This window comes from Mustelus asterias, chromosome 12 (assembly GCF_964213995.1).
Source record: "Mustelus asterias chromosome 12, sMusAst1.hap1.1, whole genome shotgun sequence".
Taxonomy (NCBI): domain Eukaryota; kingdom Metazoa; phylum Chordata; class Chondrichthyes; order Carcharhiniformes; family Triakidae; genus Mustelus; species Mustelus asterias.
The window spans coordinates 90,898,619-90,921,258 of record NC_135812.1 but is presented as its reverse complement, the minus strand read 5'-3'; the positions used below and the strand labels follow the sequence as shown (position 1 = coordinate 90,921,258).

The 22,640-nt window shown below is 42.4% G+C and overlaps 1 protein-coding gene across 2 annotated transcripts in view; it reads right to left on the bottom strand.

Annotated features, from left to right (window-relative positions):
- Positions 1-10,203: 10,203 nt before the first annotated feature.
- The window catches only part of gaa (alpha glucosidase), a 49,644-nt gene continuing 37,207 nt past the window's right edge, over positions 10,204-22,640 (bottom strand). For both annotated transcript variants that reach the window (XM_078225590.1, XM_078225591.1), the window contains 6 exons: positions 18,027-18,175; positions 15,988-16,129; positions 15,060-15,158; positions 12,367-12,531; positions 11,420-11,572; positions 10,204-10,826 (listed from right to left, as the gene is read on the bottom strand). In XM_078225590.1, coding sequence (XP_078081716.1) covers positions 10,764-10,826; positions 11,420-11,572; positions 12,367-12,531; positions 15,060-15,158; positions 15,988-16,129; positions 18,027-18,175 — 771 coding nt within the window. In that variant the 3' untranslated portion in view covers positions 10,204-10,763. The remainder of the gene's footprint in view (positions 10,827-11,419; positions 11,573-12,366; positions 12,532-15,059; positions 15,159-15,987; positions 16,130-18,026; positions 18,176-22,640) is intronic.

Sequence of the window (22,640 nt, the reverse complement as noted above, 5' to 3'; positions counted from 1 at the left end):
TCATTTCCATCCATCCAATGTCGCCATCATGCTTACTCAGATAGCTCACTTTGCCACACATGTGGAATTTTCATCCTTGTCCCTCTCACTTCAGTGTTACATGCTACCCGTCAGCAATATTATCCACAGGCACATTCAAGAGACAGTTTTTACCTATCTGATGACAGCTAACACTACTCCAGGGATGATTTTGCCTGCCCTGGATAAGCTAAAACTTCCCTCAGCTCAACACAAGCCAAAGTCAACTTGTCAATTTTCATTTGTTTCTGTGTGTCTCTGGCTCCATCGATCTCTCCATTACTTACTTTGGATGAATCCATTGATCTGCACATTATTTAGATTCATGTAGAACCATTTCCTGCCAGCTGGGTCATTGTCAAAATTGTGAGTTCTTTGATTCTTGGATCACTGCACTCTTAAGCTACAAGCTCCTTTCGCAGCTACCCAATCAATAAACCACATATCATTATTGCTGATACTTTTTCTTCACCTCTTTTCACATTTGAAGCTTTAGACTTTGCCTCCACGAAATCCCATACACAGCTTTGCCGAGCTGTACTAGCTTCCAATACTCCTGGGAATGAACTTCAAAATCATTATCTTTTTTTCAGGAACAGTACCTTGAAAAATCAAGGTTGCCTTTGAGATTCACGAGACAAAATACCAAGTAAGAATATAAAGCAGCAGCTTTGAAATAACAACTAGGAAGTGAACAGTTAATACAGGCCTATAACCAAATAAATCATGAAGTCATTTCTGGTTCAGATGCAAGGAAGCAGCATGTTGGGATTCTAATAAGATCATAATCATTCACAGTTATGAGAGTTCCTGTTAAAAGTAAGGGTTTGGGGGAAGGGGGTGGTGGTACTATTTAAACTTAAATTCCAATTTTGTTCTTTGAGACTGTAAACATATAAACAAAAGGAGACAGTTTGGTGAAGTAACTCAGGAAATTTGAATAAGTTGAAAATTAATACTTTTCAAAAAAGGGCAGGGCTTTACAAGCATACTATGGTTCATGCTTGCCGATTTAGCCTTGGACACAGGTTGACCTTCGGGCTCCGATCTCTCCCCGTTACTTCTGCTTCCCTGTGGACAGCAGGCTTTGCAAGCTTCAGTTTCAAACTTGATTTAAGCCTTTATCAGTAAAAGCTGCTGCTTATTACCTTTTCAAACCACAAACCACACCGTGATCAATTATGTTACTGCATTATGATTGGCCTAAATGAGGTGAGGCGATCTCCTAATTAGCTTAAGGGGTATGTGATCAATCTGCGATTGGTCTGGGTTGTGCATTATCAGTTTCTAACCGCACGGAGGCCTTTCCTGTACAGGCTGCTGCTGCACACCTTCTACTACCATGTCCTCGCCCATCGTCCAGACACACCTTGGTGGGCTTTGTTGCTGCTGGGCGGCGTTGGTCCCTCTACAGAGGGATCTCCCCCCCGTCTATCTTGGGGACCTGGGGTGGAGGGTGCTGCACGCAGCAGTACCGTACAATCATAGGTTATACCAGTTCATGGGCTCCCAAGCGTGCCCTTTTTGCAACCTTGTGGAGTCCGTGGACCATGTCTATGTTGTGTGTCTTAGGCTGCACTCCCTTTATGTTTTCCTAAAGAACCTTTTGTTGATGTTTTGTCTGCACTTCAGTCCCACGCTCCTGATCTACGGACACCCGGTGCAGAGAGGGGAGGGTCGGGATGGCGACCTCCTCGTGAACCTGCTCCTGGGCCTGGCGAAACGCGCCATTTACCGGTCCAGGCAGCGGGCGATCGAGGGGGCCGTCCATCCTGACTGTCTTCCCCTCTACCGCGGCTACGTTCGCGGCCAGGTGTCCCTGGAGAGGGAGCATGCGGTGTCCACGGGCGCGGTTGACGCTTTCCGCGCCCGCTGGGCACCGCAGGGGTTGGGGTGCATTATTGACCCTAATAATCACATTTTAATTTGATGTTTTTAAGTTTCCTTTGTACTTTGATTTCTGTTCGGGCTGTTCCCCCTCCTTTTTGGAGAGCTGCCCCTTTTACTTTGTCCTGATTTAATCTGAGTTTGTTTATTTGGTTTGACCTAAAAAGAGGGCAACCTTGTGGAGTCCGTGGACCACGTCTATGTTATAGATTGCACAACCTTTTCAGTTTTCTCAAAAACCTTTTATTGATGTTTTGTTTGCACTTCAGCCCCTGATCTACGGGCACCCGGTGCGGAGGGGGATGAGGAAGGAGGAAGACTCCTCGTGATCCTGCTCCTGGGCCCGACAAGATGTTCCATCCACAGGTCCAGGCAGTGGGCGATCGAGGAGGTCGTCCAACCTGACTGCCTGCCCCTCTACTGCAGCTATATTTGTGGCCGGGAGTCCCTGGAAAGGGAGCATGCGGTGTCCGAGAGCACAGTTGATGCCTTCCGTGCCCGCTGGGCACCGCAGGGACTGGGGTGTATTACTGACCCCTTTAATCACATTTTAATTTGATGTTTTAAATTTTCTTTCCGCTTTGTTTTTTGTTTTAGGCGGTTCCCCTCCTTTTAGGGAGCTGCCCCTTTTGAGTTGTCCCTAAGTTAAGTTGATTTTGTTTATTTGGTTCAGCACAAAAAGATGCATGATCAGTTTCTAATTAGTTTCATGTGGGTGATGGTCAAATATTGATGTAATTTCCTATTGTCCACTTACTGGCCCCCTAAGATGTCAATTACTGATAGGACCAACCTCCTCCTTAGTTTGCTTCTGTAACTATTTACTATTTCTTGCTAACATGAAAAGATGTTTTATGATATCTTTCTTGTCCATTTATTTATGACTGGAGGAATATGCTGATATGCCCTTGTGATTGAGCCCATTGTCCCAATCTTTTCTTAGAATCATAGAATCCCTACAGTGCAGAAGGAGACTATTCGGCCCATCGAGTCTGCACTGACAGAGCATTCCATCCAGGCCCTATCCCCGTAACCCTATATGCTTTCCCTGCTAATTTCCCTAACCTACGTATCTTTGGGACACTAAGGATCAATTTAGCATGGCCAATCCATCTAAACTGCAGATCTAATTGTAAAGTTTATTTATCAGTCACAAATAGGCTTACATTAACACTGCAATGAAGTTACTGTGAAAATCCGGCACCTTTTCGGGTACACTGAAGAAGAATTTACCATGGCCAATGCACCTAACCAGCACATCTTTCAGACTGTGGGAGGAAACCGGAGCACCCGGAGGAAACCCACGCAGACACGGGGAGAACGTGCAGTCTCCACACAGACAGTGACCCAAGCCGGGAATCAAACCCGTATCCCTGGCGCTGTGAGCCAGCAATGCTAACCACTGTGTCACCGATGGTGTGAATTCCTCATTAAATCAGACCCCTATCAGTGTCTCTGTTTTTAAAGTCCATTTACTGGGTGATTTTTTTTCTGCGTGGTTACTTGGAATGAGTTACTTTACTTCTAAAACATAAGATAGAGTGGTAACGTTGTTTATGGTCTTAAAATTAATAAAGACAATTACAAAATGGGCAATACTTCAAAGGTATTTAAGGTATATGTAGAATATAAATGCATAGCCATAGTCAATGTTTAAAGTCTCTTTAGACTGATTTTGATGTCTGCTTTATTTGAAATAAAACAGCATGTGATATTTAGGTACCTGGATTCATTGGTCAAGATGTTTAATTGATCTATAGGTATCAGTATGTCCTGTCGAACTTCATTAAAACAGGCTCTTAACAATGTGCTTTTGGGAGCTGTTTTGTCATAGTATGTTTTTGTTGTATCTTTTTGTGCTTGGTATAAGCCAACTAAAAATACAGAATAGCTTCACAAAACTTACAGAAATTACACAAAGTCTATATAAAATACATAAAAACCAGTGCTTGAAAGTGCTGAGGTGTGCTAAATATAACACATTCAGATAATACATATAAGTAATGAAAGTTAAAAGAACTATAGAGTTACAAAAATTAATTACAGAATTTAATTTTAAATTTACAAAATCAAAGATTGTTACATAGGCAGCTCACCATCATCTTCTCAAGGGCAACTAGGGATGGGCAATAAATGCTGGCCAGCCAGTGACGCCCATGTCCCACGAATGAATAAAACATACTGTGAAAGGAAGTTAAACATCGCTAGTTAAACTGCACAAATTCCATGCACAAGGCTGAATGTTTTAACACCCGTTTTTCTTTGCACAATAGGTCTTTGAATTTTGGGAACACAAATGATAAGTTTTAATTGCTAGGGAGATTGATGTTCTCATCATGACATCTTGCAGCACTGGCTTAAGAGTCATAGGGTTTTTCTACCTTGTCAAGAGTGTGAGAGATGCAAAGACCAAGTTATAAGATAAGCAAATGTCCCAGAATTGGGTTGACATACTTCGATTATTTGACTAATGCCCATAACTACAAACTAATTGTAAATAAATATCAAACTTAAACTTTTATATGGGGGCGGGGGGCGGTACAGGATTGGGTGTAGAATCGGTATGTTTAAGGTGTGCTTTAGTACTAACTTGTTAGAAATGGTTGATACAATATGTGGAAAATTCTCTTGAAATGCAGATCATTCAGAAGCAGTAGAAGCATCAGTCTTTCTTAATCTCTCTGTGTTAATCAGAGCACTTTAATTTTTTCTTTTCGTCTTCTGAAAGAACTTTTATCAGCACATATAGGAGAATATTAACAGTAAAATATTATTTGAAGGACAGGGTGTTCAAAGCTAAATTGTGGCCACATTAACCATGACATGGAATCTAAGAATATCACTTAATTGCAAGTAGTCCAAAAGGTGAGAGGAAAAACCAGCTTGGATATTATCACTCCTGTGTAAGGTAGGTTCAGGAAGAACATCAGATCCAAGTGAAACACGTAACTTGGCTGTAAAAGGGTTGATTGAATCAACACTCCAGAATCTAAAAGGAAGAAACAATACTAAATAGCCAGCTTGTGTGGATGAGGTCATGCAAGCTGCAGATTGACTATTGAAAGCTATTAGCCTATCTGATCACCGCTATTATTAATATTCAGCATTGACAGCATTAGCTCTGATTCACATTGGTGCATGGAATTGCCTGTTTGTTGGGTAAAGTAACTCTATCCATTAATGATTTATTACTTAATACTACGTAACTCTGATTACATTTGTGTATGTCTAATAAGTGATTGTGAACTATTGTGATTGTGATTTATAACCAATAGTGCCCAATGCACAACTTGTGCTCTGGTGCCTTCCTTGATGATTTGCAAGAGTGAATTCACCCACTCAGCAGCTTAAATGTAACCTAATCGTAATCTAGTTAATTTTGCTTGGAACTGGTCAATGTTAGAGAATTGAGTCAGACCTCATTCACCCTAAATTTATAAAAAAGGTAAACCCCAGTCAAAGAAACCATTTAAGGAGGGAATTAAAAATTCATCTTGTTCTTAAGCATGCATTTGGTAGGATACAGAAGCATAGCTTTCGTAAGTTATTTTCAAATCCCATCATGATTTTGCTCTGTTCCATAGAGGTGATTTTTCTCTGCTCCTCTCACTGCATTTCTTCTTATTCTTCACCTCCTCCAATTGATCAGTTTTGGGAGATATTCCTGTTTGCTGACCAGTTGTAAATTTTTCAGGCACATATTATGTAGAGTATTGTACTAATATGAATTATTGCCGTTCTAGCAAAAGTCTGGGAGCAATACACTCATGATGCTGTGAGCACTTAAGTCTGCCACAAAGGAAAATAGATCACAGACAACTTTATAAGATATTCCATCATAGTTAAGAGAAATATGGTATTCTGATCAGTTGAACACTAGTTCAAGATGTAAATGCTAATAGGCAGCATTAAGGGGCAAGTCTTCTAACAGCAAGCACAAAAACCATGGAGTAGTCATCCTCCATCCTGCTGAGTTCCTTCTCAGACTTGTGGGCATCTACTTGTGATGGTAAGAATAATTCATACAAAGTCAAGTTGTCACAAGCTTACTCTTGCATTTTCCATTATCTAGTCAAAGACCATTACTGCTAGAGGTCTAAGAAAAAATGGTCCAGCCATTCTCCCAGCAGAACATGACACAAAGCCTATTTAGATGATATCAGTGTTTGAGAAAAATAAGCCAAATTGAAGATTCACTATACATAAAATTGACTGATACTATCATTCAGTTGGGCATTAAATGGAAACAGTGAAAAGATTGTATAATGCCAAGTCACAATAAAAATCCTTCTCATATTTCAAAAGCCCTACAATTCAATAACAGATCTCTATATATTCTTATAAGGAACAAGGATTGATAGCAACAACTTGTATTGAAATTGAATCTTTAATGGCATATAACATTCCAAGGTGCCTCGCAGCAACACTGAAAAATAAAATTTGACACCAAGTCCCATAATCAAGTATGGGGCTCCCAGCTGAAAGGGGACAGTGCGAGTTAGAACATGGGTAGCAGAGTTTTAGATGACTTCAAGTTTACAAAGAGTAGAATATGGGAGGACGGCCAATTGTGCATTGAAACAGTAAAATCTAGAGAGAACAATGACATAGATGAGGGCTTAATTGGCAGATGAGCTGAAACAGCAACAAATTTGAACAAAGTTAAAGTTTATTTCTTAGTCACAAGTAAGGCTTACATTAACACTGCAATGAAGTTAGGAAATTCCCCTAACAATCTTACGCAGGTGGAAGGAGGTAATCTTGGTGATGATAACAAGGTTGTGAATGATCTGGTTCAGCCTGAGAGGATTGCAAGGGAGAGGGATGGACCAAGTGGCCAGGGACTGGAGTTTGTTTTGGAGATGCAAGCCAATAGCTTTGGTCTTCCCAATAATTAACTGGAGGAAATTTCTGCTCACCCAATACTGGATGTTGGACAGGCAGTCATCAGATTCAGGGGTTGAGAGAGGTGGTGGTAAGGGAGAGCTCGATGTTGTCAGGATATTTGTGGAAACAAATACTGTGGTTCTAGATGATGTCACTGAGGGGTAGACTGGAGATGAAAAATATTAGGGAGCCAAGGATAGATCTTTGGGGGAATCATTTGAGTTAAGTCTTTGGGAGCTTGAAGAGAAACTACTGCAGGTGATGCTCTGCTTAAGACCGAAAATAACAGAACCAGGTGAATGGAGTGACACCCATCTGGATGATGATGGAGATGTTTAGAGGAGAATGTTATGATCAATAGTGTCAACGGCTGCAAATGAGTCAAGCAAAGTTAGGAGGGATAGATGGATTGTAGGATGAGACGATGCAGCCAAACAGTTGCTAATAAAAGTAACTCAGCTTCTGACATTGACTGATTTGTGGAATTTTGCTGAATGAAAGAACAGAGTTAGCCTAGTATTTAAATTTATTTAAAAACAAAATACAAAAAAAAACAGAATTTATGTAATCTTGAACACCTGCTCCAATATTAAAATACCTATTTATTTTCAAAGTGTAATGCTCAGAATTCACCAAAAAACAAGTCTTTTAAAGTCCATAGTATTTATATGAAGTGTTTAAACAAACACTTATGGTAAAAGTACTTAATGAGCAACTGCTTTCATTTAGCAATTGTACGATAAGTTTTTTCAATGTAAAATACTTTCCTCTCCACAATATAGGTTGGAGAAGGAAAAATGCTGCTTTGCTATTCACCTCATGCCCTGCTGCTATTCTAGTTTGGAACTCACCATGGAACCCCTTTCTATAACTAAAAACCATGAATTCAGTCAGGAAAGAGCTCCATACTGTAAACAGAGAACCTTTTCAAACCAGGGTGCTGATCAAGAGGTTTCAAAAGCTGTTATCATGCTTCCTACCTCCCCCTGAAACATAAGAGAGACGCTCTTCCTTTTCCTTTGAAGCCATGTTTCATGCAGTGAATGGTGCTGAGATGCAATCACCCTGCCTCTACCAAACCCATGAAACTCGCTAAATTATCTGAACCCTCCAAATTATGTTTGGTTCCCAAGTGTGCACAAACATAACAGCCCTAAATGCACTGAAGATTTCATGTATTTGCACCAATAAAGTATGCATTCTGCTGTCAAAGATAACAATAATTCAATAGAAATGCATATTGCAATCATTCGGAACCAAATTGAGTAGTTGCATCTGTGTCAAAGTACTTAGATATTACTGCTAGCACAGAATCATATAACAAAGGAGGCCATTCAGCCTATCACAGCTGTGCTGGATTTCTAAAAGAGCCACCAATTAGTCCCTCCCCTTGAAAATTTATCCTTTATAAACAGAGATCCAATTTCCTTCTAAAATTTGAAATGGCTTCCACCACCCTTTCAGGCAATACATTCCAGATCATCATAGATTGCTAAGTAAAATAATTCTCATTTCCTTCATGGTTTTTTGCTCATTATTTTAAATCTGTGACTTCTGCTTACCAGCTCTGATTTATTTCTCAAAAAATACCAGGTAGAAGGAATTTTCAGTTCTGTAACATGCCATACCGTTTCCCAGAAATATCCCAAATTAGCACATAACAATAGTGACCACTCCAGTAAATAATTTATGTAGAACAATTTGGTTTGTGGGTTATGACTGGTTATTATTAACCTAAAAACACCATTTCTTAAAAAGGTAAATAATTTAAAATGAAATGCCTCCTCCAGTCATTAGAGAATATAAAAAAGCTCAATGCAGTGTACTATTAACTGCACAATTTGAAATGAAAAGTACCATTGATTTTAAAAAATACCTGGCAAAAAACATTGTTAAAAATGAACGTAAAGCTGTCACCAGATTTCCTGCTTTCAAAAAAAATCGACCCAATTAAAATGCAAGTTCAACTGCTGTCAATTCTTTTGCATAAACACTTGTGGAATATTCTTGAGGTACAAAAATCCAAAAAACACAAATTCGTGGCAGTAGTTAGCAAAATTACAATGTTGCAATAAATTAAATTAAAAATTGAATACCACAGATCTATTGACATTTTCCCAAGTCATTTCGGGAATCATCCTTCTGACTGCAACAGACCACAGTGAAAACAGCTGTCCCATAACAGAGATCAAACTATGGGCCCGATTTTACCAACGGGCGCGAAATCGTGGTAAAGTTGGGCGTCGGGCCTATATCGCGATCTGCACCCGATTCCGAGCAGATCGCAGCTTTACCGACACCCGATTCTGCGCACGAATCGGGCGGCCTGACGATTTGCATGCATTTAAATCGACTTAATGAACTGCGCGCCCAACTCTACCGCCAAATCCCACTTTACCGTCTTCTGGCCCGATCCGTGTCCGCGCTCTAATCGACCTGCAAAATAAAAGTCTGAAGTCGTCGCTGCAGCTTCCGAAGAGCGGGGTCAGAGCCTCCAACGGCTCTCTGACCCAGGTCATTCTCTGGTTGGGGGTGGGAGGAGGAGGGGGGGCGGGATCCAGATCATCCTCTGGTTGGTGGGGGGGGGGGGGGGGGCGCTGCCAGTCTGTGGCCAGATCAGTGGGGAGGGAGGGGGCAAGGGGGTCCGCTGCCACTCTGCGGGCGATCCCTCCTCCCCACCGGAGGAACGAATCCCTTCTGCCAGAGTGGACGTGCGGCCATGCCATCCCACAAAACCTTCGGGATGAAGCGATTCCTCGCTAAGAAGATGAAGCAGAACCGGCCGATTCCACAGTGGATCCGCATGAAAACTGGCTACAAGATCAGTACAAGTGCAAGAGGAGACACTGAAGAAGGACCAAGCTGGGCTTGTAAAGGGATACACCATCACTGGTACACTACCAGCCACAGCCAACTCTCCCGCTCTCTTGCCCCTGCAGGGAAGAGTAATCTGTGGCTGGTAGTGTACCAGTGATGGTGTATCCTTTTAGAGGACCAGCTTGGTCCTTCTCCAGTGTCTCCTCTTGGACTTCTACTGATCTTGTAGCCAGTTTTCATGCGGATCCACTGTGGAATCGGCCGGTTCTGCTTCATCTTCTTAGCGAGGAATCGCTTCATCCTGAAGGTTTTGTGGGATGGCATGGCCGCACGTCCACTCCGGCAGGAGGGATTCATTCCTCCAGTGGGGAGGAGGGATCGCCCTCAGAGTGGCAGCGGACCCCCCTGCCCCCTCCCTCCCCACCGATCAGCCGCAGACTGGCAGCGGACTCCCCCACCCCCGACCAGAGGATGATCTGGGTTCCGACCCCCCTCCTCCTCCCACCACCAGCCCCGCCCCCCCACCCCCCGACCAGAGGATGATCGTCAGAGAGCCGCTCTCTCCGCTTTTTTTTTCTTTCGCGCCTGGGCGCGCTCTGTCAGATTTTTTTCGAACTGCGCATGCGCAGTTCAGAGCCCCGATCGGTCCGCCAGCGCTAAGCCCCGCCCACAGCGCGAATCGGACCGGAGCCGACAAAACACGTATGGGCGCGTTGGAAAGAGGATTCCAGGCGCGGATCTATTTGACGCCCAGATTCGGCACTTAGACTCAAAATGGTAAAATCAGGCCCTATGAGTTTGTTGAAGACAGGAAACAGAGTGAGCCTGGCCACATTTTTGTAATAGTTCAGTGTAAGTTATGGTTGTCACAGACTCAAAGGAAGCCTGGCCTTTCAGCTCCCTCCACCTCCAAAAATATTCCAACAGACTCAATCAGAATTCTGTCCAAGTGCAAAGGATTCTCTCTGTATCATTCCCATCAATTCTATTTCAAACGATGTACATCATTTTTTTGCCAAACAAGTAATCAGAATCCAATCATACATAAATATTCATTCTTTCACCTTCTGCTAGACTTTAACCACTGGTTTACAATCACTATTTATTCAGTTGTGGAGACTTTCCTGGTAGAAGTAGATTTTGTTTCACTTTCTTCAGAACCAAGTAACTGTAAACTCTTCTCCCACTAAAATAGACAAATTCTGCAAAGTCAGCACCTGAGGGAAAAATGGAAAATCAGATACATGATATGAACAGAGTCACCTAATCTGTTTCTGCGTTCTTGCTTACTATGGAAAATTTGAAAAGAATACTTTTTATAGACTTAGCAATATAGAAGTGAATTTAACTCTTTTGAAGACACTGAAGCAGATAAGTCATTCAATCCGTGCAGATCTCAGATTTACCATCATCTTCTCCCTTAGCCAAGTTATCTTATCTCAGCCAGAGCAGGGTTGGGCTGCAACCCAAGGTTCGCAAACTGAAATTAACCATGATTCTCACTCTGGATCACTGTGCCATGATTCCAGTGTAGGGTGAACTCAAGCCTAATAGTGATTTTCCCCATGAGCATATAGGCTGCCAAAATTCACCGTCTTAGGTCATGCATTGGAAGATGGGAACTTGGGTAATAAACCATGAAGTTCCAGAACCCATGACACTATATCTCAAGCAAGGAGTTCATTTTCAGGAGAAAGTAAATTTATTAGGATGAGGAATACATGCAAACATTTTTCAAATCTGAAAATATATTTTACTGGTCTTTATCAAGATGTTTAAAATGCTATTTAGACACAGCACATGTCCTCACCTTTGTGTCCGTCCTGTAGGAGAAGTCTGAGATCCAGAATCCATTCACAGAAACTTTTTGCGGAGCAGATGGAACTCCAAACACAAAGATGCCGCCCAGTTTGAGGCCATCTATCTGACTGTTCAAATGGATTATCTCACTGATCAGCACATTCTGAGAGAGGGAAAATTGCAGCTAAACAATTATCGTATACTATCAAATGTCCTCATAATTTGTCAATTTCTCAAGATATAGCAATGGAGGGAGCATTGCAACCCAGTAAAAGTGTGCGAATAACACAATATTACTACTTGGTAAAAAGTTGCCATTATTATAGTTACAACCACTCTGTGCCCTTTCCATTTAAAAAATCCAAAATGAACTTAAATATTGCAAAAGAAAATATCCAGAAAATGCCTGTTTAATTACAAGTTAGGATCAGGGAAATCTGAAGGGTTAGCTTTAACTTGGGAAATTTGCATTAATTTAAAGTCTATTTCCCCCTCAGGCTTCCCCAAGGAATCTTCTATCGCATGTTCCTTTTTCAGCTGAGGGGCTGGACGGTAAGTCATTGTTTTTTGGTGCTGATGCTGATTTTGCTTTGTGATCACACAACACAATACAAGCTGCGGGGCTACTGCAGGATTTGTCCATTTCATTTTGATGAAAGGACATCAATCTGAAAAGTTTACAGATTCTTTCAAAGATCCAGATCTAATATTTCAAGCATTTCCTGTTTTATTTCACATTTCCATCATCCACAGTGTTTTGTTATGTAATAGGTCAGTCAGCTTTTGTACTGGCTGCATGTGGCTTACACTGGTAACTCAAACTTACTTCCTTATGGGTTTATGGTTTCATGTACAAACAAAGCATTAGAAACTCGTTCATTCAAAGAGATCGCAGCTGCCATTTTATGAAATCTAATCAACACAAATAATGAAGTGTTTGAAACCAGTCATACTTACATTTTTTGCTAGGAAGATAATTTCAGTGTAATCCCCACTTTCATAACTCAGCAGGCTGTCACCATCATCCCAGAAGAGTTCTCCTCTAGCAATTCCCTGATCAGACAGTGCGACAATCAGACCAAATGGGTTTCCTCGAGAGGCAGCAGTTGTGGTGTTGGGCTCCTTGATTGAATGCAGATTGAGGTATAAATATCATTTGGAAACAGCATATATGAGAATTGGGAAAACACGCAAATAATACTAAGCTGTCACTTCTGAAGGTATTTTTATATTGATAATGACAGAAGTGAATTACTTGTATAGATGCTCTCAGGGCCAAGGGGAATCTGGTCCTAAAATGTGTGCAAAATATGGGCTTTGCTCTTTCATATTGTTGACCAACAGGATGAGGTGTGGGAAAACAAACACCGTTTCTCTTTATGCCTTCCATCACTTGTGATATGTTGCGAAGTGAAAAAAAAGTCGAGAACTTAGAGATCAACTGGATCTCACCACCAGTGCTGCTTCCCTGGAATCCTAATGCGCAATACAAATAAGTACATTGTGATCAACATGCTATGCTCACAGCAGGTGGCTTCTGAATCCCGGCTGGGGGAACTAAATTTAGAGAATAACAATCTCAATGTAACAGCTCTGATGAAGGGCCATCCAGACTTGAACCATTGGCTCTATTCTCTCTCCACTGTCAGACCTGCTACGATTTTCCAGCATTTTCTGTTTTTGTTTCAATATATAGTATGTATTGGATCTGTTATGCCTCTGGATGACAAAGAAATAAAACAATAAAATAAAACAGAAAAAGGAGGCAAAGAGTACAGTAGGAAACCAGGCAGTGCAGAGTTTGGGGGATACAGAGGCAGAGATTGTTAGAATGTAACCAATGACAAATTTGTATTGGATGTAATGTGACCAATGGGAACAAGATATAAGGGTCAGCTGACCCAGTAAAACTTGGAACCAATCACAGAGTGATGTAATAGGTGGGGGAGTGGGGGTGTGTGGGGGGGGGGGGGTGTGGCAGAGTTGGCAGGGGCGGGGTGGGGGAGGGGCGGCGGGGAGGGGCGGCGGCAGGGGGCGGCGGTGCAGGGGGGGGCGGCGGTGGGGGGTGGGGCGGCGGCGGCGGGGCGTGGGGAGGGGCGGCGGCAGGGGGGGGCGGCGCGGCAGGGGGGGGCGGCGCGGCGGGGGGGGCGGCGCGGCAGGGGGGGGCGGCGCGGCAGGGGGGGGCGGCGCGGCGGGGGGGGCGGCGCGGCAGGGGGGGGCGGCGCGGCAGGGGGGGGCGGCGCGGCAGGGGGGGGCGGCGCGGCAGGGGGGGGCGGCGCGGCAGGGGGGGGCGGCGCGGCAGGGGGGGGCGGCGCGGCAGGGGGGGGCGGCGCGGCGGGGGGGGCGGCGCGGCGGGGGGGGGGGCGGCGGCGGGGGTGGGTGGGGAGGTGGCGGGGCAAGTGGGGCGAGTGCCACATGATATAAGCACGGGAGCGACTGCGTTTTTGTGGCCCTGTCTCTTAATCCATTTCTTCTGGCAAGTAGGTCACAGGGATGGGCAATGAGTGTTGGCCTTGTTACGGTGCCAACATGCTGTGAATGATGAAACTAAAAAGTACCAAAAGTCATGGATTTAAAATAATTGACAGAAGAACTAGAGGGAAAATTAGGATTTTTTTTTTCACACAGCAGGTTAAGTTCTGGTCTGTGCTACCCAAAAGAGTGGTGGAATCAGAATCCATGGGAATCATTGAATCCCTACAGTGCAGCGGGAGGCCATTTGGCCCATCGAGTCTGCACCAACTCTCCGACAGAGCATCTTGTCCTGACTCTATCTCCATAACCCCACTGTTTACCTTGCTAATATACACACTGGGACACGAAGGGACAATTTAGCATGGCCAATCAACCCAACCTGTTCATCTTTGGACTGTGATAGGAAACCAGAGCACCCAGAAGAAACCCACGCAGTGTCGGGGAGAATGTGCAAATTCCACAGTCACCCAGGGCTGGAATGTACCCGGGTCCCTTGCACTGTTTAAAAGGCAACAGGACATGCAGTTGAAGACATGGGATTTGTAGGGTTAGAGAATACACTGGTTGTGGGACTACATTTGACAGCTCTTTCCAAGAGCCAGAAAAGGTGTGAAGGGTCAAATAACCTTCTGAACTTGGAATTCTGTGATTCTATAGCAGCAACAGATATCAAATATTTTTGACCCTGTGAACTGGATACCTCTTCTTTACCTTGACCAGTTAGGTTTTCAGCCAACCACTATTCTACAAAGGAATTGTTCAATTTTTTGTGTGGTCAGAATGGAAAATATTTATAATTTGCACGTGTGCAATTCTTTCCCTGTTGTGGTGTTATTTTTAATATGCTCCACAATGCAAATTTGATGAATTGCCACTGGAAGCCACAGCGTTTGGCAGATGTGTCCAGTTCTGTAATTTGGAGGCATATGGCAGTGTCACAACGTCTCGTGACAAAACTGTGCCTGCTTTTTGCAGAGAAAATGTAAATCTTTGAATAAGTTCCAATATACACCTTGCAAATAAGTTGAGGGTAAAATTCAACATTGGCAGAAAAACAAAATGAGGAAGGAAATCGGACGGGCTGTCTAATGGTTACTGGTGTGCTACCACCTGTTTTGTACTCCCGCACAATTTAAATTTCACCTCCATTGAAGTTACTTATATAATACTCTTACCTGTATAGGCAAAATACAGCCTCCTCGTATGTGAACATTTATTGTATCCAAGGGTGCCTGCAGTACAACGTACTGACCCTTACTATAAATAGAAGAACCCTAGACATTGAAACATACAAGATTAGAGAGGTACTAAATTCACAGCCTTACTCACACACACACATATTGTCCATGAGGAATAAATTTGTTGGCTTTAACTGATCTACATATGATTTCCACATTGAATTGGAGTAGATATTTACTTGGACCTATGGTGAAGTTAAAAGCTCCGGTTGCTGAATTATCATTTCAACTGGGCGGCACGGTAGCACAGTGGTTAGCACTGCTGCTTCACAGCTCCAGGCTCCTGGGTTCGATTCCCGGCTCGGGTCACTGTCTGTGTGGAGTTTGCACATTCTCCTCGTGTCTGCGTGGGTTTCCTCCGGGTGCTCCGGTTTCCTCCCACAGTCCAAAGATGTGCGGGTTAGGTTGATTGGCCAGGTTAAAAATTGCCCCTTAGAGTCCTGGGATGCATAGGTAAATATGTGGGGGTAGGGCCTGGGTGGGATTGTGGTCGGTGCAGACTCGATGGGCCGAATGGCCTCCTTCTGCACTGTAGGGTTTCTATGATATAACTGTTCTGTGCTTCACAAGACCAACACTGGAGTAAAGACTTTTTCGGAATCGTCTCAGATTCCACATAAGCAAATCAATTTGCATAATAGTTAAACTGGTGCGGCAATATTGCAGAGCATGCAAATGGAACTGGAACAGAGGGATAAATGAGACCACTACACAGACAACAATGAGCTGATCTAAATGGGATGTTACATAAAGCAATGGCACAAATGCAGATTCAGTGACCATATGAAGCACAGATGTAGTATTCTACCCAAGACTATAGTAAATGCAGGATCATGTTCAAGAATGAGAATAATATAACACTTACATTGTGTAGATTGTACCAGGTTGTGGTGGGAAAATAGCCAGAGACCTCCACTGTTTTAGGTTCCAATACTGGAGTGATGAGAAGTGCCTCCCCCCACATGAATTGGCGATCAATGTTTAGTGTGTTTGGATCTTGGGGGAATCTAAAGTCAAGAAAAGGCAGCATTTACCTATTGGTGCAACTCTAACATAGCTGACAGAAAAGGTCAGATTAAGCTATTTGAATATTCCTATTTTTAAAAATGTTAAAATGGAAGTTTTGATACCTTCTGACAAAAAGAAATTGCAATGATAGCCATATGTACATTTACAAACATATGATGCTCTCTGGTAATTGGTGCTTCAAGAGTTTCAATATCTCACTGTTGGGTTCCTAAACTCAAGTTAGTTTTGCTGCTGTAGGGTGATGTCGAACAAAGGCTTCTCCTTAAAGGGGAGATAAGCAAGAAAAATATTGATGGAAAAGTCAGCTCTCGGCCACTCCAGTCAGTTGGCTCTGAGAAACATCATTAATGTTTCAGAGTAGGCTTTCTATCTGCCCTCTCATCAGCGTGGGCGAAATATACTGAATTACAAAGTGCTGAAATACAATATACTCTCAGGCTACAAAGAAATCACTGCTGTTTGTAGTTGGACCAATGATCTTAGGAACCGGAGTAAACCATTCAGCACCTGAAGTCTGTTTCACCGTACAGTTCGGTTATGGCTCATGTCCTTTTGTACACCTTTCTTTTGTATGCCTTAATGCCCTAACAACAAAATTCTATTGATTGATCTTGAACATTCTGGCTTGATCCTTTTAGAGGAGCAATTTCCAGATTTCCCTAACCATTTTGTGAAAGAAGTTAAACCTGACTTCACTCCTAAATTTTAAGATTATGCCCTCTTGTTCTGCATTTCACCACTGGAGGGAATAGTTTTTTAAAAAATCTACCCTACCAATCCTCTTTAATATTTTAAATACTCTGTAGCACAACCCACGTTTGTGTAACCTGTCCTCAAGTAAGAAATCTTTAAGACTGAAATCATTCTTGTGAATCTGCAGTGTACATCTCCCAAGGTTAATATCTCTTTTCTGAGGTCCTGCCCCCAATAATACTCCAGATGCAGCCTGACCAAGGGTCTATACGGCTGAAGCACAGCTTTCTCCCCTTTGTAATCCATCCACTCTGTCCCTTGAAAAAAGATCAACAATGCATTTGATTTTCTGATTAGGTTTTTGCATGAACGTTTGGTGACTGTGCCTGTGTATGGGTACCTAAATCCCTATCTCCTCCACAGCTCTTACCATTGAGAATATACTCCAATTTGTCTGTCTCAGATCTAAAGTAAATAAGTTCACATTTCTTCACTTTGAACTCCATTTATTATAATTTTGCCCACTCACTCACTCTGTCTGTTGTGCTTTATTCTTCATTCTCCCATCACGCTATTTATTTTGCCTCCTAACTTAGTGTCATCTTCAAACTTGGATATAAAAGTCTATTCCTTTATCCAAGTCAATAGAATATGTGGTGAAAAGCTGGAGCCCCAGGATCACTGCCATCAGAAACCCTTTATTTTTACTTTACTTCTCCTACTTCCCAACAAATTACCAACGCAAATCACAAAGTTACCTCTGATTCCATGTGTTCTCACTTTATTTATAATCTCTTGTGAAGATTGGAATATCACATTAGTCAATCAGTCCAAGTCTGGGTGAACAGGCCTGGACAAATGGAACCTCATTACACTCAAAAAAAAGTAATCATCGTCCAATTCCAGATGTGACCAGACAAGGATCTGGAAATGGTTAAAAAGGAAGGTTTTGCTTCAGAAGTAATTTGAATGATAAAATATGAACACATTAGATACCAAATGACCTAACATTTAGTTGTGGAATCAGCCAACAGAGAGAGTTTGAAGTTCCAATTAAAATATGACTGGATTATCTGAAACAAATTCACAAGGAAAGAAAAGATTGAATTTAGTTTCCGGTTCCTCAGGTACAGCCACTATTTTTAAATTTTGTTTCAGATAGTACTAAAAAAGATAACATACTCAAATGACAGTGGCCGAACAACCATCTCTCCAGCAGAGTGGGCTTTGTGGAAAAGCGTGTAAAGGAAAGGGAGCAGCATGTATCTGGTGAAAAGAGCTTTCCGCATTGCTGATTGTGCTGACTCACTGAAGACATATGGTTCCTGAGACTGAAAGACAAAGTATAGAGTTTTTCCTTTACAAGTTGCAAACAAATAGAGTGGTAGATATTCACTTGTGCCAAAAATGGACACACTGGGAATGATCCCTGAGCCTGAATGAACAGGCCCAATATTGGACCTTGAGTCTCAAAATCATCAAACCAATGGGCCAGGGATGTACCCAAAGGGCATTCACATACAGATCGTCATAGACAAGGCCTTGATGTTTAGGTTACTGGGCATCAGCAGAAACCCTCAGACAAGTCCTTAATGTCAGTCAGGAGAGCGAGTTAATCGAGCTGTATGTTTTACCGTACACCAATACAGTGGCAGAGTGTCTGCTTCCTGTCCCATTATTGCAGAAGTACACATGTATTCAGCCTCCTGAGAAACTAACATGGTGCCAACAAATACCTAGGCACTTGATTTGGATCAAGACACTTTGTCTTGTTTCCTTCTAATGGCCTCTCCTTTCTGTGTATTTAAATTTATGGTATAGTGGGTCCATGAGACATCAAGTCTAGCCATGACTCCCAACACAAACACTTTAATAAAATTGAATATTTAGGTTAAAAACGAGTTATATTTAAAAATCCAAACACTCATCTAAAATTCAACTCCAAGCACCAATTCTTTTTTTCTCGTGCATCCTGAGCTTCTACCAACAACTTGTATTCATATAATGCCTTTAACTTAATAAAACAGTTCAAGATGCCTCACAGGAATATTATTAAACAAGAATTGATACTGAGCCATGCAAGGTAATGTTAGGGCAGATGGCCAGGGGTTGGCCAAATAGGTAGATTTTAAGGAGCACTTTAAAAGCAGAAAGAGACGTAGCAAGGTTTAAAAAAGGAATTCCAGAGCCTAAGGCCTGGCAGCTGAAGCATGGTCAACAGTGGTGAAGCAATTAAAATCAGCTGTTCAAGGAGCCATAGAACTACAGAAATCCTATAGTGCAGAAGGAGCCCATCAGGTCTGCATTAATTTGCAGATGATACAAAAATTGGAAGAGTAGCGGATAGTGAGGAGGTTTGTCAGAGGATACAGCAGGATATAAATCAACTGGAGACCTGGGCCAAAAGATGGCAGATGAAATTTAACCCAGATAAAAGTGAGGTGATGCAATTTGGAAGGTCTACTGCAGAAGGAAAGTAAAATGTAAATGGTGGAACTCTTAGAAATTTAGGCTTGCAGATCCACAGTTCCCTGAAGGTGGCAACTCAGGTGGACATGGTGATCAAGAAGGCATGCTGGCCTTCATCGGTCAGGGCATTGAGTGTAAGGATTGGAAAATCATGCTGCAGCTATATAGACTTTAGTTAGGCCGCATTTGGAGGATTATGTACATTTCTGGTGGCCATACTACCGGAAGGATGTTGATGCATTGGAAAGAGTGCAGAACAGATTTACCAGAACGTTGCCTGGTTTGGAGGATATGGACTATGAAAAAAGTTTGAACAAGCTTGGATTGTTTTCATTGGAGTGGAGGATGAGGGTGGGGGGGAACCTGATAGGGGTTTACAAATTTATGACAGACTTGGATAGCCAGGGTTTTTTTCCCAGGGTCAAAGGGTCAATTACTCGGGGACATAGGTTAAAAGTGAGAGAGGGAAAGTTTAAAAGAGATGTTAGAGGCAGGTTTTTCCCCCACAAAGGGTGGTGAATGCCTGGAACAGCGCTGCTGGAGGAGGAGGTGAAAGCAGATTCTATAAAAATGTTCGAGACATCTGGATAGATACATGAATAGGCAGGGAATAGAGGGATATGGACCACATAGAGGCATGAAAATATTACATTAGAGAGGTATCTGTGTTGGCACAGACTTGGTGGGCCAAAGGGTCTGTTCCTGTGCTGTACTATTCTTTGGAAGAGTGAGGCAGCAGTGCTAACCACTGTGCCACGGCGTCAGAATTAGATGAACCCAGATATTGTGGAGGTCGATGTGATTGAAACAGATCACAGAGTTAGAAAGAGGTGAGGGCATGGGGGAAGTTGAAAACAATAATGAGAATTTTAAAATTGAGGCTTTGCTTGACTGGAAGTCAGGTTGGCGAGCATGGGTGATAAGTGAATGGAACGTGGTGCAAGTAAGGACATAGGTAATCTCAGTTTATGGAGAAGGAATGTTGGAAGCACCCAGGAGTGCATGCCAAGTGGATTGGCCATGCTAAATTGCTCTGTGGTGTCCAAAGATATGTAGGATAGGTGGAATAACCATGGTAAATCAGTGGGATTATGGCGATAGGGCAGTGGGGTGGGCCTGGGTAAAATGCTCTTTTGGAGAGTCAGTTCGGATTTGATGGGTCGAATGGCTACCTTCTGCACTATAGAGATTCTATGGTAATAGTCATGTCTACAGGTAATAAAGCCATAATTGAGAATTTCAGCAGATAAGTCATGGCATGGGCAGAGTCGGGACATGTCACAGAACTGGAAATGGGTAGTGTGATGGCACAAATATGTGGTCAAAACCTATTTCACCTATTGTGAAGAATTCTTTCAGACCCAGACAGTTGCCAGGGAGGGGCACGAAGTTGATAGTTAAGGAAGGGAGCTTGGAGCATAGATCAAAGACAATGGCTCCAGTTTTCCAGATATTTACTTAGGGAAAATTTCTACACATTCAGTACCGGATGTCAGATAAATTGTCTGATAAATTAGCAACAGTGGAGGAATCAAGAGAGGTGACGGTGAGGTAGACTGGGAGTCATCAGTGTACATGTGAAAACTAACACAGTGCTTTTTGGATGGTGTCACTGAGGGGCAGCATGTAGATGAAAAATAGGAGAGGGGCGAGGATAGATTCTTGTGGGTCAAGAAGCGAAGTCATTTTAAGTGATACGGTGGCTACATTTAGAAATGTAAGAATGGAAACAGAAGAGTGCAATCCTACCCAGCTGGATGATAGTGGAGAAGCATTGGAGAAGAATGGTGTGGTCAACTGTGTCAATGTTTTCAAACAGGTCAAGATGGATAAGGGTATTGAAATCACTACCTCAATGAGGAGGAATCTTGAATTTGTTTTGCATAATTTGTGATGAGCAATGTTGCCAGGCATGATGCTGCCACTGATGGCTAAGAAAATGTTTGAGATAATGATGGCTTTCAGTGAACAATATTGCAGAAGCAAGAGCTGCTCAACCTCAAATAGCACTAAATAGTTGTATACATCAACACAGGAGCAGGAGGAAGCCATTCAGCCAGTCAAGTCTGCTTTACCACTCAAACAGAACACGGCTGATCATCAACCTCTATGCTATTTTCACTCGACTATCTCAATATCCCTTGATATCAATGATACCTAGAAATCTATTGATTTCTATCTTGAACCTGCTCAATGATTGAACTTTCACAGCCCTCTAGGGTAGGAAATTTCAAACATTCACCACCCTCAGTGAAGAAATTTCTCCTTGTCTCAGTCTTAAATGGCTTGCCCCCTTACTCTGAGACTGTATCCCCCTAGTTTTAGACTCGATGTGGAGATGCCGCGTTGGACTGGGGTAGGTACAGTAAGAAGTCTCACAACACCAGGGTAAAGTCCAACAGGTTTATTTGGTAGCACGAGCTTTCGGAGCGCTGCCCCTTCATCAGGTGAGTGGTGTGTTGGATTCACAAACAGGGCATACATAGACACAGATTCATTTGCAAGATAATGGTTGGAATACGAGTCTTAACAGGTAGTCAAGTCTTGACAGGTACAGACAACGCGAGTGGAGAGAGGGTTAAGCACAGGTTAAAGAGGTGTGAATTGTCTCAAGCCAGGACAGTTAGTCAGATTTTGCAAGCCCAGGCAAGTTGTGGCGGTTACAGGTAGTGTGACATGAACCCAAGATCCCGGTTGAGGCCATCTTCATGTGTGCGGAACCTAAACTCACCAGCCAGGGGCAACATCCTATCTACATCTACCCTGTCACATCCTGTAACTTCATGAGATCACCTCTTATTCTTTGAAACTCTAGAGAATACCGGCCCAGTTTCCACAATCTCTCCGAAGACAGTCCCACAATCAAACATTTTTTTTTAAAAAAGCAGCAAGAAGAATCATACCGACTCAAAACATTAACTCGCTTTCTCTCCCTCCATAGATGTTGCCTGACATGCTGAGTTTTTCCAGCATTTTTTTTGTTTTTACATCAAAAAATGTTTTTTGCTGATGTTTGATGTTTTCATGCAAAATAGTTGCACAAAAGTATACAAATATGCATATACATGCACAAAAAGCATACAAAAGTGCACAAATACATTCCAAATTGAAGGACAATATATGGTAAACTTCTACTTTTCAGGTAATGTTCTTTTCCATTAAAAAGGGCATAAATAACCATCTGAAAATGTTTTCACATATTCTACTGATAAATAGTAATTCAACAATCAATCTTTGAATTTCACAATTTTATGTATTCAATGCTTTAAAATAATGAACTATAATTGAATTCCTTAAGCCAACTTTAATATTTACTCATCTCTCAAG